General features: G+C 50.7%; 1 protein-coding gene across 6 annotated transcripts in view; it reads left to right on the top strand.

Annotated features, from left to right (window-relative positions):
- Positions 1 to 19372, top strand: part of RRM2 (ribonucleotide reductase regulatory subunit M2) — a 99584-nt gene that overhangs the window by 49434 nt on the left and 30778 nt on the right. For 2 of the 6 annotated variants that reach the window (XM_063790108.1, XM_063790114.1), the window contains one exon: positions 7226 to 7759. The exons of the other annotated variants lie outside the window; for them this stretch is intronic. In XM_063790108.1, the coding sequence (XP_063646178.1) occupies positions 7226 to 7514 (289 nt within the window). In that variant the 3' untranslated portion in view covers positions 7515 to 7759. Of the gene's footprint in view, positions 1 to 7225; positions 7760 to 19372 lie in introns of those variants that run through there. 6 annotated transcript variants of the gene reach the window in all.

Below are 19372 nucleotides of genomic sequence, written 5' to 3'. Positions count from 1 at the left end.
AGCTCACTGCAGCCTCCACTTCCCAGGCTCAAGCCATCTTTCCACCTCAGCCTTCCAAGTAGCTGGGACTACAGGCACGTGCCACCATGCCCAGCTACTTTTTGTATTTTTTTTTTTTTTTTTTTAGAGATGGGGTCTCACTGTGTTGCCCAGGCTAATTTTGAACTCCCGGGCTCAATCCTCCTGCCTCAGCCTCCCACAGTGCTGGGATTACAGGTGTGCGCCACTGTGCCCAGCTGCTTCTCTTTGTAAGTTCCCAAGTTGAAGCACCCCCTTCAGGTGTAGTTTTAGATGTGCAACATGAGGGGAAATCTTAGGTTAATTGCTGGGTCCAGAATTGCTCTGAAAGACAAAGACTGTCTTTGTTCTAGAAAAGTGCTCACAGGTGCTGTGAAGGCCTCGATGTCCTCTGGTGCCAACGCAACAGAGAAGCCAGCAAAATGCTCTGCATGGGACAGGTTCTGGTTTTTGCTACAGAGACTGTAAGAGATGCAAAGCCAGGACAGTGAGGGTGAGCTGGGGTGGGGGAGGCACAGGGGGGCTCCCCAGCAGAGGGAGGGCATTTGAAGACGGGGCGGCTGCTCCTTGGAAGCTGGCAGGCACGGCCACAGAATACGCGCCCCTTTCCTGGCCCCCTCGAGGTCTGCACAGCCCTGAGTGCTCATGCCATGAAAATGAGTGTCTCTGAGTTTGGAGAGCTGGCCTCCGCACTGGGCTTCCTGAGGACGGGAGCAGGAGCAGGAGGCTGAGGCCAGGGGGGATGGCAGCCCCCGGGGATCTGAGGAAGTCTGGGAGCTGGCTTTGAACTTCTGCCCACGCTGGAACTTGGGGAGAAGAGGGAGATGTGAGTCAGGTTTTCCTAGTTCCTGAGGGCCTGGGAGGCCTTGGCTGGCATCCAGTTTACATAGCGAGTGGCCCCACCTGATAGTTCTGATCCAGATTCTGGTACCCGAGTGAGCTAGGCCACGGGAGCAGCTGGTGCCCCTGCTGTCCCTGAAGGCAGCATGGGAGGCCCCCGGGACTGGGGCTCAGGCTTTCCAGAGAGAAGGAGGTGCCTTTCCCTGCCAACTTCCTAGCTTTAAGTCACGCTCCGGACATCCAGAGTGAGCACCTGCACCTGCCGGAACCCCTTGAGCCGCCTCTACCTTCCAGGATGACCCATTCCCAGTTTTCCCAATTACCTTTCATATTTCCTCTTTCGAAATGGAATTTGATTTTGAGGCTGAGCAGGTGGCTGGAGACATAGAACATAAATATATCATGATTTGGGAGTTGACTTGCTTATCATGGAAATAAATGTCCTCCCTCCTCAAGAAGCGGTCGCTTGGCCAGGTCACTTTGATCTTGCCCTGTGGTGAAATCAGACGGTCCCTGGCTTGTGGGCGCTGGAACCAGGGGGGAATTTCAGGGTGAGTCATGAATGCTGGGGGGCAGGGGTGAATGGGCTGTACTGTCAGCTTTGTTTTCCTGTCGGGCGAGAGAGAGAGAAAGGAGGGGAACAAGAGAGAATGATGCCAAGGAGGCGCCTGGGCAGCTGATGAGCTCAGCCCCAGGGTGACTGCGGTCATTTGGGTCGGCAGTGGGGACAGACATCAGCCCCAGCTGGGTCATGGGTCATTTACGGCCTGGGTCTCCCCCTCTCCTCCCTCCTCCTTCTCTCCAACCTGCTTTCTTGCTGCTGGAAGGGGGTGTGCAGGCTCCCGTGTGCCTGGCACAGCAGGGGCAGCACAGGAGACTCCATGGGGCCTGTGTCCCGCACCCCCACGCCCCCGCCCCCAGCCACAGCCCTGTGAGAGCACAGCGGAATGAACGCCTGATTAGGAATCAGACGCCAGAAAAAAGCTGTGTCTGTTCCAAAATCAAGAGACCAGGAGAAGTGACGTCCTTTAAAAGTAGAGAGCTAAGTGACAGAGAGGGGGCTTGTCCCCAGCCCAGGCACCTCGGGGCTGCAAGCTCCTTTGAGATGTGGGGCTCAGGCCTCATCAGGGGAAACGTGGGCATCTAGATGACCCTCCACACTGAGCAGAACCAGCACAGGCTGCGCCACTCATCATTATAGGCTGCGGGGCCTGCACAGACCCCAGGCATCGAGCCTGTGATGGGGGCAACGTGTGGTGCGGAGGCCAAACCCCTCCTCTGCTGGCTGGCAGCTTGGCCCAGCCTCCTCACTGGTGAACAGTCAGCTCTGCCCCCTGGGCTGTCAGGAGGATTAAATGAGATAAGACAAACACAGAGCAACTCCTTGCTAACAGCCATGCAGTACCAAGCAAGGCACAGCGAAGGGAAAGAGAAATCCAGCGGCACCAGTGAGCTGAGAAACTGTCGGGTTTGGCTGCTGCTGTTGTCTGCATCTCCCGCCTTCCTCCTGAGCCGTGCTTCCAGGGCAGCCCCGGCCCTTCATGTCAGCTGGTGACATTTCTGCAATTGTTCCTAAAGAGGGGCCTGTGGCTCGAGTGAGCTAAGCAGGGCTGGGCAAGGTGGTGTCCACCGGTCAGTGAGAGTCTCCCTAATGTGGCCTGTAAGACAGAGCTGATGCTGAACAAAGGAACAGGGTGATCTGGGAGCAGCAGCAGCTGCTGTCCTGAGCATCTGGGTCAGGACGACACGGATGCCACCCCAGGACCCCTGGCATAGGGAGCCGAGCAGGGCAGCCGGGCAGAGGCAGGAATGAATCCTGCTCAGCTGCAGAATAGTCAGACACCTCTCCACCAGCAACGTCCCTGGAACAGTCTTTCTTATTAAAAAATATTGAGTGTCAGTTATGTGTCAGGCACTGTTCTGGACACGAGGTCTCAGGAACAAACAAAATATACAGAAACTTGGCCCTTGTGTTGCTCAGGATGAAGAGGAGAAGACAGGAGCTGTGAGGTGTCCCCACCTGTCCAGAGGCTGGGAAAACTTAGGAGACAGTGCTGCTTGTTTAGAAAACTGAGCAGAGGAGCCCTGCTAGTCCAGGCCGGGCCAGCGCCCAAGGATGAGGGGAAGCACAGCTCCTTTGGGGTCTGCGTGCATTTGAGCATGAGTGCATTAACAGGGGGAACGTCTGTGTTTACAGGGCATGCGTTTGGGAGCCAGACAGACCTGGGCTGAGTCCTGCCCTACATACTAACTAGCCTGCTGTGTTGCCTTGCATGGGGTGAAATTTCTCTGCTCTAAGTCATGGGTGCTGAGGCCCGCCTGTCTGGCGAGGGTCTGGGGGAGGTTGGACGAGATGAAGGAGGCTGGGGCTGGCACCGTGGTGGTCCCTGGGCTGTGCCTGTTTCCCTCCCACTTCCGCTGCCTCCATCTGACCCTGCTCCAGAGGGACCAGGGGAGGGGCGGACGGAGGACACTGCTTCTGCAGCACTCCTTGTCTCCGTCAGTGATTTATAGGAAGCTGGCTCAACCGAGAGCTGAGGGAAGACGGTGAAGGCCCTTTTGTTTTTAGTTCAATTTTGTGAGCAGAATGCTCCTGGGGCCAATAGATTTTTCCAGTAATGAAATTGTAAAAATAATTGAATTATGCCTTTCCAGCTTCAAAGACAACCTGTGCCCTTTCCCCAGCCCTCCGCATGGCATTAGAGAACATTCGCCTCCTGCTGGGTCGGCCCCTTCGCCTCTTCCTTCTGTCTGTGGGTGCAGCCTCTGAATAGAATCCTGGCGAAGGGAGGGGCTGGGTGTGTTGTTGCTGCACCCAGGACTGCCCACATCAGTTGCAAAATGCAATGTGGGGCCCTTTGTTGAAAAACAATGAAGAATTTCAAGATGGTGGCAGCAGAGCCTGAAACCGAGCTCAGGGCCCATCTGAGCAGGGGCCCGGTGTGACCACACGGATCCCACACCCGTGATGCCAACCCCCTGAGTCCCGGGGAACAGTGGCAAATCAGCACTCAGGAAATATCTGTTGAATGGAAAATCCGGTTTCCTTCGCCGTCTTCCTTGTCTGTCCTCTCCTGCCGCCTCCATTCAGCTTTCTCCCTTCTTCTCACAGCACTCGGCAGTGTGGACTCTGGCTGCCTGGGTTCAAATGAGCTCACCACCTCCTAGTTGTAAGCTCTTTGACAAGTGACTTAAACACTCTGTGCTCAGTTTTCCGCATCTGCAAAATGGGGAGATAAATAGCCCCTACCTCCTAGGATCATCATGAGAATGAGGTGTGAGAAGCTTGGCCGGCATGGGTTCCATAGCAGGCACTCAGGGGTGTTGGCCACGAAGATTATTCTTTCTCTTCTCTCTTTGCCGTCTTATTTCATCTCTCTCCGTTATTTGGTTCCCCTGTCCTTAGTCCCCTTTCTCCCCCAATGGCACCCCAAGATGCACAATAGTGGCAAGTGCCCAGCCTGTTTCCGCAGCCTGATCCCCACCACTGGGTTGGCCAGTCACCCAAGAAGCAGCTGGACCCATCATCTGGCTCTAGGGATGACCCAGTTCCAGCACCCCCGCAAACCCCCGTCTATCCCCCTACCTCCCTCAGCAGAGGCCCAGCCCAATGCAGGCCCGTGGCTGGATGGGAGTAGCTCTTCCCACCACCCCTGGGCAGGGCTCTGCGGAGCTTGGGAGCCTCACCTGGAATTGGCCCTCATGCCTCAGTAGAGAAGGAGAGCGAGGAGAGAGGTGATGGGGCTCTGCGGGCACCCCCGATGCACAGTCTCCTTCTGGGCTTCTGATGGCCACAAGGCCGGAAGACCTGCCCAGAAGAATTCAGTATAACCCAGTTCAGTGAAATTGGAGAGAACGAGGGCCTGCATCGGCCGGGCAGAAGGCAGGGTTCCTGCCCTCTGGAGCCCTTGGCCTGGCGCGGGCTGATTAGGACCTAGATCTGCCTGGGTGGCTGGGTGGCCGAGTGGCGATTGGGCTGGTTCTGTACCGGGTGTGCTCCGTGGGGGGCGTGATCTGGCAAAGTCTTGGAGGTGGGACTGTGGAGGCACCATTGATTGAACTGTGTCCCCTGCAATTCACATGTTGAGGCCCAAAACCCCAGTGTGGCTGCATTTGGAGTAGGGCAGTAATTACGGTTAAATGAGGTCGTATGGGCGGGTGCTGATCCACTAGGATTAGGATCCTTATAAGAACCTGCCACCTTCTCTCTGCCACGTGAGGACATGGGGAGGAGGCGGCTGCCTCCCACCCAGGAGGAACCCTTACTGGACACTGGGCCCTGGCTGCACCTTGACCTTGGACTTCTAGCCCCCAGAACTGTGAGAAGTAGATTTCTGCTGATTATGCTGCCCTGTCTGCGGCCTGAGCTAAGACAGTGGCGCCTGGGGAGAAGCAGAATTTGAGGAGCTCCTCAGTGGCAGGCTGCCCTGGCCCTGCTGTCAGCAGAGGGGAACGGCCATCCATGCTGGCCCCTCACCAGCCGGGCCTTCAGTGAGCTCCCCGGGTAGGTGAAGCTCTCCCAGCTCTGTGTCCCCTGCGAAAGCAGGCCCACGAGCGAGCGCCTATGGGGTGGAGTGAGGAAGAAACATTCCCCGAGGGGTCACTCTCTTCAGAAGACCTCAATGACTGTAGACTACTGAATTATTTCCTTAAAAAAAAATAAAAAGGCTAGGTATGGTGGCTCAGGCCTATAATCCCAGCACTTTGGGAGGACAAAGGACCACCTGAAGCCAGGAGTTCCAGACTAGCCTGGGCAACACAGCAAGACCCCATCTCTACAAAAAATTTAAAACTTAGCCAGGCGTGGTGGCACATGCCTGTAGTTTCAGGTATTTGGGAGGCAGAGGCAGGAGGATCACTTGAGCCCAGGAGCTAGAGGCTGCAGTGAGCTATGATTGCACCACTGCTTTCCAGCCTGGGTGACAGAGTGAGACTCAAAAATGATTAAAAAAAAAAAAAAGAAAAAATGTTGATAGCTACTATAAAGTTTCTCTTATGCAGTACCTCCTCATTTTACAGGAAATTTGGAGATAGGGAAAATAGAAAGAAGAGGAAAAGATGCCCAAATATACCCAGAAAGTCCCTGCTAACACGCTGCTGTAGTCCTTCTATTCCTTAATCTAGGCATGTGGGCTTTTTTCTTATTTAAAAATGTTGATTTAGATATAATTACATGCAGAAAAGTGCACAAATCTGAAGTCTGCAGTTTGATAAGTTTTAGACATGTGCATACTCTGCACCCACCACCTCTGCTAGGATATAGAGCATGGCCAGTGCCCAGAGGGCACCGCAGGTCCTGCCTAGCCACACTCACACTCTCTTCAGTAACCCCTCATTCTGATTCTATTGCCATAGAATAGTTTGGTCTTTCTTAAACCTCATATAAACGAACCATGTTGTATGTGGTCTTTGTGTCTGGCTGTTTTTTCCCCTATTTTAAAAATTGTGTTAAAATACACATAAACTTTATCATCTTGACCATTTTTAAGTGTACAGTTCAACGTTATTAAATACATTCATAATGTTGTATAACCATCACTGCCATCCGTCTGTAGAACTCTTTTCATCTTGGAAAACTAAACTCCATACTCATTAAACACTAACTCTCTATTCCCTCCTCCCACAGCCCCTGGTAACCACCATCCTACCTTCTATTCATATGAATTAAAAAAAATTTTTATTTTAGTTTTTGAGACAGAGTCTCGCTATGTACCCCAGGTGGGAGTGCAGTGGCGCAATCTCGGCTTACTGCAACCTCCGCCTCCTGGGTTCAAGTGATTCTCCCCATCAGCCCTCTGAGTAGCTGGGATTACAGGCACACACCACCACGCTCAGCTAATTTTTTTTTTTTTTTTGATATTTTTTAGTAGAGACAGGGTTTCACCATGTTGACCAGGCTGATCTCAAACACCTGACCTCAAGTGATCCACCTGCCTCAGCCTCCCAAAGTGCTGGGATTACAGGCATGAGCCATTGTGCCTGGCTGTGTTCCTATGAATTTGACCATTCTAGGTACCTCCTATGGGTGGATTCATACAGTACTTGCCTTTTTGTGTCTAGCTTATTTCACTTAGCATAATGTCTTCAGAGTTCATCCATATCTGTAGCATGTCTGAATTTCTTTCCTTTTCTTAGGCTGAATAATATTTCATTATGGATATCATGGCATGTTGCTCATCCATTAATCAATCAGTGGACACTGGGTAGCATCTGCCCAAGTTTTAGACATTGGGAATAATGCTGCTGTGAACATGTGTGCACAAAATAACTCTTTAAGACCCTGTTTTCAGTTCTTTTGGGCATATACCCAGAAGTGGAATTCCTGATCATATGGTAATTCTACTTCTAATTTTTTTTCTTTTTTTAGATGGAGTTTTGCTCTTGTTGCCCAGGCTGGAGTGCAATGGCGCAATCTTGACTCACTGCAACCTCCGCCTCCCGGGTTCAAGCGATTCTCCTGCCTCAGCCTCCCAAGTCGCTGGGATTACAGACATATGCCACCACGCCTGGCTAATTTTGTATTTTTAGTAGAGACGGGGTTTCTCCATGTTGGTCAGGCTGGTCTCGAACTCCCAACCTCAGGTGATCTGCCCGCCTCGGCCTCCCAAAGTGCTGGGATTACAGGCGTGAGCCATCGTCTACTTCTAATTTTTTAAAGGAATCACCACACTGTTTTCCACAGTGGCTGCATCATTTTACATTTTGTATCTGGTTTCTTTTGCTTAATATTGGTCAGGGAGATTCATCAATGTGTACAAGTTTGTTTCTTTATAATTGCTGTGTTAAGGATTCCATTGTATGAACAAAACACAATCTATTAATTCCCCTATTGATGGACATTTGGATTGTTGCCCACTGTGGCTATTATGAATAAAGCTGTCATTAACCGTCTTGTACACATTTCCTGGTGGTCATAGGCACCTGTTTCTCCTGTGGGTATATTTAGGAATGGAATTGCTGGGTCATAGGGTAGGCAATTGTTTCACTTTAGTAGATATTAGGTGTAAATTTTGATGTCTTTAAAATAGTACTGATTGAGCCGGGTACAGTGGCTCATGCCAGTAATCCCAGCATTTTGGGAGGCCGAGGCGGGTGGATCACCTGAGGTCAGGAGTTTGAGACCAGCCTGACCAACATGGTGAAACCCCATCTTTACTAAAAATACAAAAATTAGCTGGGCATGATGGTGGGCATCTGTAATCCCAGCTACTCTGGATGTTGAGGTAGGAGAATTGCTTGAACCCGGGAGTTGAAGGTTGCGGTGAACCAAGATCGCACCATTGCACTTCAGCCTGGGCGACAGAGCGAGATTTCGCTTTAATAAAATAAAATAATAAAATAAAATAAAATAATAAAATAAAATGTACTGATCATCACATAAAGTTTTGAGGTCTGCCTTTTTCACTTAACATTAAATCATTACTATTTTTAAGTTAGAACTTTTATTTTGAGATAATGATAGAGTCCCATGTAGTCGTATGGAGTAACACAGAGAGATTCAGTGCACCTTGTACCCTTTTCTCCCGTGGTAACATCTTGTGAACCTAAAGGCAATATCATAATAACTATATTGATGTTGATTCAATGTCCTCAGATCTCCCTAGCTTCCTTTGCATCCATTCGTGTGTGTGTGTTCCTCTAGTTCTACACACTTTTATCACCTGCACATATTTGTGGGTCCACCACCACAGTTCCAATGCTACAAGGATCCCTCCTGTTTGCTTCTTTCCTTTTCCTTCCTTCCTTCCTCCCTTCCTCCCTCCCTCCCTCCCTCCCTCCCTCTCTCTCTTTCTTTCTAGCTGAGATTACAGGCATGCGCCATCATGTCTGGTTAATTTTTGTATTTTTACTGGAGATGAGGCTTCACTATGTTGACCAGGCTGGTCTCGAACTTCTGACTTCAGGTGATCCACCCGCCTCAGCCTCACAAAGTGCTGGGATTACAGGCATGAGCCACTGTGCTCAAGCTTTTTTTCTTTTTTTCTTTAGACGGAGTCTCACTCTGTCACCCAGGCTGGAGTGCAGTGGCCCGATCTCGGCTTACTGCAAGCTCCGCCTCCCAGGTTCACGCCATTCTCCTGCCTCAGCCTCCTGAGCAGCTGGGACTACAGGTGCCCACCAACACGCCCGGCTAATTTTTTTTTTTTGTATTTTTAGTAGAGACGGGGTTTCACCATGTTAGCCAGGATGGTCTCAATCTCCTGACCTCGTGATCTGCCTGCCTTGTCCTCCCAAAGTCCTGGGATTACAGGCGTGAGCCACCGTGCAGGCTTTTTTTTTTTTTTTTTAATGTGAAGTCTCACTGTGTTGCCCAGACTGGAGTGCAATGGCACCATCTCAGCTCACTGCAACCTCCACCTCCTGGGTTCAAGCAATTCTCCCGCCTCAGCCTCCCAAGTAGCTGGGACTACAGGCACCTGCCACCATGCCTGGCTAATTTTTGTATTTTTAGTAGAGACAGAGTTTCACCATGTTGGCTAGACTGGTCTCGAACTCCTGACCTCAGGTAATCCACCCGTCTCGGCCTCCCAAAGTGCTGGAATTACAGGCATGAGCCACTGTGCCTGGCCACCCCTCCTGTTTGTTTCTAACACAATCATCTACCCCCAGCCTCTGGCAACCACCAATCTGTTCTCCATCTTTATACCTTTGTCACCATAAGATTGGTCTGTACATGGAATCAAGCAACTAGTAACCTTTTGGGATTGGCTTTTTGCAGTCGGCATAGTTCTCTGGAGAGTCATCCAGGTTGCTGTGTGCTGTGATTTGAATGTTGGTGCCCTCCTAAATTCATATGTTGGAATCTCATACCCAATATAATAGTTTTAAGAGGTGGGACCTTTGGGAAGTGATTAAGTCACGAGGGCTGTGACCTCATGAGTGGGATTAATGCCCTTATAAGAGAGGGGAAGGGAGTGCCACTGCCCCTTTAACCACGTGAGGACACAGCAACAAACTGCCGTCTATGAATCGGAGAGCCCTCAACAGACACCGATTCTGCTGGCACCTTGATCTTGGACTTCCCAGCCTCCAGAGCTGTGAGCAATAAGTTTCTGCTCTTTATAAATTATGCAGTCTAAGGTATTTTGTTATAGCAGCTGGAACAGACTAAGACACTGCGTACCGATGATTTCTTCTTTTCATTACTGAGTGGTGTTTCTGGATTTGGACATACCGCAGTGTGTCTGGCATTCACCCTTTTTTTGTTTGTTTGTTTGTTTTGAGACAGAGTCTCACTCTGTCACCAAGGCTGCAGTATAGTGGCGTGATCTCAGCTCACTGCAACCTCCACCTCCTGGGTTCAGCTATTCTCATGCCTCAGCCTCCCAAGTAGCTGGGATTACAGCCATATGCCACCACGCCCGGCTAATTTTTGTATTTTTAGTAGAGACAAGGTTTCACCACGTTGGCCAGGCTGGTCTCAAACTCCCGACCTAGGGCATCCACCCGCCTTGGCCTCCCAAAGTGCTGGGATTACAGATGTGAGCCACCGCACCTGGCCTGACATTCACCCTTAAAAGGACATTTGAGTGCTACCAGTATTTGCCTGCTTTAGTAAAGCTGCTATGGAGACTAGTGTATAGATTCTTTTGTGAACTTACGTTCACACAAAAATGCAGTTGCTGGGTTGTGTGGTATTTGCCTCATAACTTCAGATGCTTCTTGACTTACAACAGGGTTACTTCCCGACGAACCCATTGTAAATTGGCAGCGTGGCTGAGTGGGAGCTGCATCTCTCTGCCTCTGTCCAGCACTGTGAGGGAAGTACAGTTTCTATTGAATGTGTATCACTTTCACACCATCATAAAGTCAAAAAATCCTGAGTTGAACCATCATAAGCCAGGGATTGTCAGTATTTTTAGAGGAGCTCAGGGTCATAGGTTACTCTGCCAGTTACATATTCTGATGCAAACGTTTTCTGAAGCCTTTATTATTATGACATTCTGGGGACCTCCGTACCCCTCATTTTTGGGGATTAGAGCTTCCCTCTGTCTAATCCAGCTCTAGAGCCACCTCCTCGGGAAGCCCTCCACCCAGAGCCACCTCTCTGTGAGAGCGGCCCCACCGATGACTTTCCTGTGGGATGATGGAGCCCTCACGCTGAGCAGAGGTTAATGCCGTCCCACGGCTCCCTTCCCCCGGAGGAGGTCTGGGTCTCAGCTGAGGCTTACAGCCTAACACATCTGGCTCCGGACATACCGGGAGCTCTTTACCTGAGTGTGTCCCTGTCATGTAGACAGAGGCTTTTGAGAAAATAAACAGTCCTGAGAGAACCTCTTCGTCCTGGGGGAAGCTGGCTTGGTCTGGTGAACACTTGTTCACTTGCTTCCAGCAGAAAATAACTTCGCTGTGAGCCTGGAGGTTATTATAACTAAATCATTCTGTGAACTACACAGACAGGCTGGGCATGGCCATTGTATTTCCGTCACCCTGGAGAGAAATCTGTGACCAAATGGTTAAAAAAAATTCCAAGTCATTCATTATTCACCCTCGCTGCATAATGCATGAAGGCTGCAGGCCAGGCCCATTTATGTTTTCAACATTGGCGTCAAATGTCAGCCACTGCCTCAGAGAGGCCCACGAGGGCCTTGGCACTCGTGGTTGGCCCCTTCTCCCCTCTGGATGAACCTCAGGCCTCCAGGGCTCCTGCCTCCTGCTCACTAGGCTCTCAGCCTGGATGGTCCTTCTTTCTCTTCTTCTGTGAAGCCCTCTCCATCCTTTAGGGCTTAGAAATCATCTCCTCCCTCTCACCTGCCAGGGCAGGAAGTCATTCTCCCTCTCTGTTCCCCCTGTAACACTTTATTTTTATTTATTTATTTATTTTTTTTGAGATGAGACAGAGTCTCACTCTGTTGCTAGGCTGGAGTGCAGTGGCATGATCACGGCTCACTGCAACCTCCGCCTCCCAGGTTCAAGCGATTCTTGTGCCTCTGCCTCCTGAGTAGCTAGGACTGCAGGCACGCACCACCATGTCTGGCTGATTTTTGTATTTTTAGTAGAGATGGGGTTTCAACATGTTGGCCAGGCTGGTCTTGAACTTCTGACCTCAGGTCATCTACCTGCCTCAGCCTCCCAAAGTGCTGGGATTACAGGTGTGAGCCACCGCACCCAGCCCCCTGTGGCACTTTAGAATATTGATAACCACCACCACTGTGATCATAACTAGTATGATTTATATAGTTTGTATTCTCTGCTGGACACTTAACTCACACTATCTCATTTAATTCTCATAATAGCCAGTGAGGCAGATATTCTATTTCTCAATTTTAAGATGAGGAAACAGGCTTAGAGTGGTTAATTAATTTGCCCAAAGACATGCAGCTAGCAAGAGGCAGCATATTGCAATTTGCCTGCAGGATGGTAGCAATTGTCATCCCTTTTCTTCTCAATCATTCTCACCAGAAATGTATTAGTTTTTGCAGCCTTTTCAAGGAACCAACTTTAGGTTTCGTTGATTGTCTCTGTTTCTTAGTTCATTACATGTGTATTTTTATTTCTAGTCCTGCTTGCTTAGGATTTATTTTGCTGTTCCTTTTGTAATTTCTTGAGATAGATCTTAGTGCATTTGTTTTCAATCCTTCCTCCTTTCTCCAGTTCAGGCTGGTCTTGAACTCCTGGGCTCAGGCAAGCATTTCAGGCTAGAAATTTCCCTCTGAGTACTGCTTTGGTTGCATCCCTGCACATACAAGTTTTGATTGTAGGAGTTTATTATTCCATTGAAAATATTTTCCGATTTTCCTGGTGATGTCCAGGTGGGATTGTGCTCAATCTGACAGACTGCACAGCTCTCTCTCTCTCTTTTTTTTTTTTTTTTTAGACAGGGTCTCAGCTCTGTCACTCAGGCTGGAGTACAGTGTTGTGATCATGGCTCACTGCAGCCTTGACCTCCAGGGCTCAAGGGATCCTCTCACCTCAGCCTCCCGAGTAGCTGGGACTACAGAAGTGAGCCACCACATGCAGCTAATTAAAAAAAAAAATTGTAGAGATTAAGTCTCACTATGTTGCCCAGGCTGGTCTTGAACTCGTAGGTTCAAGCAATCCTCATTCCTCAGCCTCCCAAAGTGCTGGGATTATAGGTGTGAGCCACTGTGCCTGGCTCTTTTTATGATACTCTTTTCTGACATTGAGCAAATCATTTTCATGTCTGTCCCTCCCCCAGGATCAGTTTGAGACCAGCCTGGCCGACATGGTGAAACACTGTCTCTACTAAAAATACAGAGACTGGCTGGGTGTGATGGTACATGTCTGTAATCCCAGCTACTTGGGAGGCTGAGGCAGGAGAATTGCTTAAACCCGGGAGGCGGAGGTTGCAGTGAGCTGAGATAGTGCCACTGCACTCCAGCCTAGCAGCCTGGGTGACAGAGGAAGACTGTCTCAAAAACAAACAAACAAACAAACAAACAAAAAAACCCCAAAAAAATCCCACAAAAAACAAAACTATGAACTAGGTGGTCTAGAAACAATTATTTCTCACAGGTCGTTTTAAGCCACTGAGTTTGTGGTAATTTGTCACAGCAGCCCTAAAAAATAAATATACACAGTTTTAATTGAAGTTGGGCTAAGAAGCTGGACGCTAGTCCCAGCTACTCAGGAAGTGGAGGTGAGGGGATCGCTTCAGCCCAAGGAGTTCAAGGCTAGCCTGAGCAACATAGCAAGGCCTCATCTCTAAAAAATAAAAATTAAAAATTGGGTGAAGAATTTAGCAGCTAGTCCTTAACAGGATGAGCCATGAGGACCAGTAGCTACGTATCAGTGGTTTGAAGCAAATGGTTGCCAAGTCGCTCCTCTCCCTCCCAGGTCATCACCGTGACATCCTTTTGCCCAGTGTCCTTCCCTCCAGGGTAGCTCAGGTTAGGGGAAACAGCCAACACATCCATGCAAGGAAATAAATGGCCACTCAAACGCAGACTCTTTTAAAAGTGGGAGAGTGGCTGGGTGTAGTGGCTCATACCTGTGATCCCAACACTTTGAGAGGCCGAGGTGGGAGGACTGCTTGAGCCCAGGAGTTGGAGACCAGTCTGAGCAACATTAGGAAGATCCTGTCTCTACAAAAATTACAAAAATTAGCCAGGTATGGTGGCGCATACCCAGCTACTTGGGAGGCTAAGGCGGGAGGATGGCTTGAGCCCTGGAATTCGAGACTGCAGTGAACTATGATGGCACCACTGCACTCCAGCCTGGGCCACAGAGCAAGACTCTGTCTCTAAAACAAAACAAAATAAATAGAAGCAGGAGAGGCGTGAGCATTGAGAGCATGGCCAAAGAGCGGCAGCACTGGCTACCCAGCACTTACTGGCCACATCTGGGCCTAAGGATTTTATGTCCCTCAGGACTCACGGGGCTGATGTGCCATCTGACCCCTCTGAGACCTGTGGGACTGGGCTCCGAGCCTCTGGGACACTGGAGGGGTGGAGGCAGGTGTCTGGGCAACATCCAATAAGAAGCCTGTGACAGAGTCAACAGTGGCAAGAGCCCTTTGGGCCAGCCCGGCTCATCCCCTCCTGGCTGCCTGCCCCTCCATGGCAAGGTCATTTTCCTTGATTCCGATCACAGCGGGCCTCTGTTGCTCTATGGCTGATTCATTCAGAGAAGCAGGGTTCTGGCTGGGTATGGTGGCTTATGCCTGTAATCCCAGCATTTTGGGAGGCCAAGGTGGGCAGATCACTTGAGGTCAGGAGCTCAAGACCAGCCTGGCCAAAATGGCAAATCCCTGTCTCTACTAAAAATAAAAAAATTAGCTGGGCATGATGGCACGTCCCTGGAGGCTGCAGTGAGCTGAGATTGCGCCACCGCACTCCAGCCTGGGTGACGGAGTGAGACTCTGTTTCAAAAAAAAAAAAAAAAAAAAGGCCAGGTGCGGTGGCTCACGCCTGTAATCCCAGCACTTTGGGAGGCCGAGGCGGGCGGATCATGAGGTCAGGAGATCAAGACCATCCTGCCCAACATGGTGAAACCCTGTCTCTACTAAAAATACAAAAACAAAATCAGCCAGGTGTGATGGCAGGCGCCTGTAGTCCCAGCTACTGGGGAGGCTGAGGCAGGAGAATGGCGTGAACCCAGGAGGTGGAGCTTACAGTGAGCCAAGATCGCACCACTGCACTACAGCCTGGGTGACAGAGTGAGACTCCGTCTTAAAAAAAAAAACAAAAAAGCAGGGCAGCAGGGTTCCTAGCCCCGGCTCCACTGCCTTTTCTGGCTTGGGGAGACAAAGCTTGGTAACATCAGGACTGCAAACATCCTGCCATTAGATCTTGGACCAGCACCGGCCTGGTAGTTTGCTGTTTCATCAGGGGGCTTGCAGTTCATAAGCAATCCCTTCTTTTCTTTTCTCCCAAAGCTGGGAAATCAAAACAAAACTTCCTTCCCTTCCGATATTCCTCTTTACTAAAAATTTGCGTAGCCAACTCTCCTGGGAGTGGGGGGACCAACTTGGCTCAGGTTGGCTGGGATGGTCCTGTTTTTAGCATTGAAAACCACAAAAGCAATGAAAGTCTCACGTTGTGGGAGGCCCTGAGTCCTGGGCAAACTGGGACTGTTGGTCCAAACCGTCCCTTCCAGAAGAGGCCCACATGGCAGGCCCTTTGAGGCCTGGGGCAGGCGGGACAGAGGCAGCACCCGCCTGGCATGGGGCTGAGGCCTCCTTGCAGCTGCCTCCCGGCCCCTTGTTCTCCTTCATGGCTCCATGCACAGCTGAGGGGAGACATGAGCTCTCTCGGTCTCCATGGGTTTGGGGCAGGCCCAGAATGGCCCTGAGTCCAGTAACACCAACTGTCCCTGGAAGTGTCACCACCCTGGTCTGGGAGGAGCTCCATGAATATCTCAACCATCCACTTCTTGTGCAGATGGGGAAACTGAGTCAGAAAGGGAGGAGACTGCCTTAAGAAAGATTCTTGCAACTTGACTTTGATCCTGTAGAGTGTTTGTGGGTTTAGAAGAGCACAGGTCTGAAGATGGAAGACTTGGGTTTCAGACCCGTCTCTGCCCTGTGCACAAGCATGCCCAGAGCAGCACTAACCCAAAGCCAATCTGACAAATGAACAAGTCATTCTATTTACTGGTTTCTTTGATCTATTTATAAAAATGAATATTTATAGCAAACCCTGTAGGATGCGGTAGATTTGGAAGATTTCTGTGATGTTTTGTTTGACTAATGCTTATTTTCCCTTTTGTATCAGTATTTTAACAAATGCTTTGGATTTCCTCCACGCAGAGGAGAATCAGTATGCAGCTGTTAATTTTGGCTGCTGACTCCAGGACAAGAGAGAGAGAGCGCGTGAAAGCGAGAGAGAGCGTGAGAGTGAGAGAGAGAGAGAGGCAGGAGAGGCTGAGCGTGGGAGGGAGACAGACGGCATCGATTCATTAATATATTCAAAACTATATTCAAAAACTATTCATTTAAAAATTCTGGAATATATTGACTACATACTTTAAAAGACTTTTTTATAATGGGAAACTTTGAACATAGGCAAAAATAGAATAATAGAAAAGCCCAGCGTGCAACATCAGTGTCAACAGAGGTCCACACGTGGCCAGTCTTGTCTCACCCTTTTCCCCACCCATTCACTCCTCTCCCAAATCCGGATGGTTTTAAGGTGATTTTAGCCATCGAATTCCATATGACTCTGTTCTCAAGTGTACTGGATACATTCTTGAAAATACTCTTGAACATATTCTTGAGGATGAGAAATTCTTACAAATGTATATTTTTTGTGCCCCTGTGTCTCCCCTTCCTTGCCTTTCAACCTCCTCTCTCTGTCTCTTTGTCTCCTTTCCCCCACCCTTCACCTCCCCTCTCTGTTCTCCCCAGTCTCCCCTAAACTCCAAACCTCTACTTTGACCCTCAGTCTCATCTTCTGGGTGACCGAAGATGGGGCAATGCAGCCCCTGCTGAGCTGACCCTCCTCTCTGTCCTTCCTCGTGCCGAGGTTCTCTCTCCTCGACTGTTTCTCCTAGCTGAAGCAGTAGGCTGCTGGACAGAGGCAGGTCCAGCATACTTTGAATGTTGTTATGAAGTCCAGTGGGGAAGAGCTAGCCTAAATTCGGCAGAAATCTTCAATATCTTTAAAAAAGAAATCCCTCCATTATGGATCACTGTAAACTTGTATCTGTTGTTACAATCAATGAACACATTGACTGAATTGGCCTTTTGATATATTGACTGAGAGCTGTGTGATTTTGGATGAGCCATTTTACCTTTTAGAGCCCCAGTTTCCATCTCTGTGAAGTGGGGAAGCGTGGACCATAGCAGTGGTTTTCTTTTTTCTTTTTTTTTTTTTTTGAGATGGAGCCTCGCTCTGTCGCCCAGGCTGGAGTGCAGTGGTGCTTTCTCAGCTCACTGCAAGCTCCACCTCCCGGGTTAAAGCAATTCTCCTGCCTCAGCCTCCCGAGTAGCTGGGATTACAGGCGCGCACCGCCATGCCCAGCTAATTTTTTTTTTTTTTTTGTATTTTTAGTAGAGACGGAGTTTCACCGTGTTGGCCAGGATGGTCTCAATTTCCTGACCTCGTGATCCACCCACCTCGGCCTCCCAAAGTGCTGGGATTACAGGCGTGAGCCACCGTGCCCGGCCAGCAGTGGTTTTCAAACTGGTTTCGGAAGCAGATTCATTCTTTTCCTAACCAAAGCCTGGTGAACCGTAGTGTGTACAACAGTTAAAAGCAGAGACCTGCAGGTCCACAGGAGCAGACGCTGAGACCAGGCTGCCTGGGGTCAATGCCCTCTAACCCCTCTGTGCCTCTGCTGTTCATCTGCTGAATGGGTCTCATAGTTGAGCAGTGGTCGAGAGATTTCCTGGGATCAAATACATGGAAGGGACTTAGCGTAGGTCCTGCTTAGCACATAGTAAGTGCTCAGCGAACACCAGCTGTCATTATTACTTAGCACTCCCTGCCTGAAGCAGGGTGGGGCCAGGGAATTGGCTGGACCTCAGCCACTACCCCTCCCCTCACATGGAGCCAGGCCCCACCTCCACAGATTGGGGGCTTGGGGACACGTCTTCTGTGCTCCATGCTCTCAGGTCCCAGTGAGGCTGAACGCTGAACCATCCAAGTTGGCAGGGCCAGGACAAGGACCCAGGAGCTCTGGTGCCCAGGAGTCCCCTGAAGAGGGGCTCAGAGGAGGTGCGTGCGGGGCTGGTGCCGGTGCCCCCGAGGCCCACGTGTAGCCCCGCTCTGTGGGGCCTTTGCCCAGCCTCCTGGTCCTTCCCAGCGCTGCATGGCGTTTCCTGCCGGAGTGCTGGTCACTGAGGGCTCTCAGACAAGGAATGACCCAGGGGCTGGGCCCAGCCTCTCCCTTGTTCCCTGATGCTGCTGGGGCCACTCCTCTCTACCCAGCAGAAGGGTCCCGCAGGAAGATCAGCTCTGAGGTTAATTGTCCTTCTGGATAGCTGCAGCCCAGTTGTCATGGAAACCGGTCACGCAGGGCTCGGTAGCAGGACCCTCCTTCCTACCTCTGCCACGGTGCCGCAGGCTCAGAGGGGGCACGGGAGCTGCATCAGGTGATGGTAAGATACTACAGCCATTCTCCAACTGCAGGCACCTGGAAGGAGAAGGCGGCCCGGGGCCGACTGTGCAGTGAGAGAGGCTTTTTCTGCGTCTCCCCGCAGCTGTCTTGTTTTCAGCAGTGGCCCTGGGGGAGATGTGGATGCTCTGAGGCCTGGGGCTGGCTCTGTGTGTCCAGGTCTGTGTGGGGGTCACTGAGAGAAGGGAAAGGCAGGGGCTCTGGCCCCATGTGGATCTTGGTGGCCCTGGCACTTTTTTACTCTGAGCCCAGCCTTCCTTGTGTGTAAAACAGGGATTGTGGTGCCTACCTCTTGGGCTTGCCCTGCAGATGGGCCGGGCTGAGCCACACCACAGGGGCTGGGCAGGTTCAGGCCCCTTCTCACCTCTGCTGTCCTCCAGCACCATGATTCGGTTGGGAACAGAGGAAGGCGAGGAGAGCCATCTGCTTCCTGCTTCTAACTTGGGCTATTTGCCCAATGCTCCCTGATGCCACGGTTCTCAAAGTGTGGTCCCTGTCCCTGGCCTGGGAGCATCAGCTTCCTGTGGGGACTCTAGAAATGCAAGTTCTCCGGCCCCACACTAGACTGACTGAATCAGAAACTCGGGGCAGTGGGGTCTAGCGATCTGTGCGTTAACACATACTCTAGGGGGTTCTGATGCCCCTCGAGTTTGAGACCCTCTGGTCTAATGATTTATGGGTGAGACACTCTGCGCCTGCTTCCCTGAGGACCCCGAGCTGCAGCCCCAGGGCTTCCCCCTCCCACTTTGGGTGAGTATGAGCAGGGCCCAGGTGGCTGGGGTGCAGTGGGCAGCCCAGTGGTCCTGCCTGGGGTCTGGTGCTCCCTCGGTGTCTGTCAGCTCGGGCTGCTCTAACAGAAGGCCACAGAATGGAGGCTCACACTGCAGGAATATATCGTCTCATGGTTCTGGTGTCTGGAAGTCTAAAATGAAGGCGTTGGTAGACTCAGTTTCTGGTGGGGCCTCTCTTCCTGGCCAGCAGGTGGCCGCCTTCT

Source organism: Pan troglodytes, chromosome 12 (genome assembly GCF_028858775.2).
Source record: "Pan troglodytes isolate AG18354 chromosome 12, NHGRI_mPanTro3-v2.0_pri, whole genome shotgun sequence".
NCBI classification, from domain to species: Eukaryota; Metazoa; Chordata; class Mammalia; order Primates; family Hominidae; genus Pan; species Pan troglodytes.
Note: the sequence above shows the minus strand (reverse complement) of the source record. Positions and strands in the feature narration are given on the sequence as shown.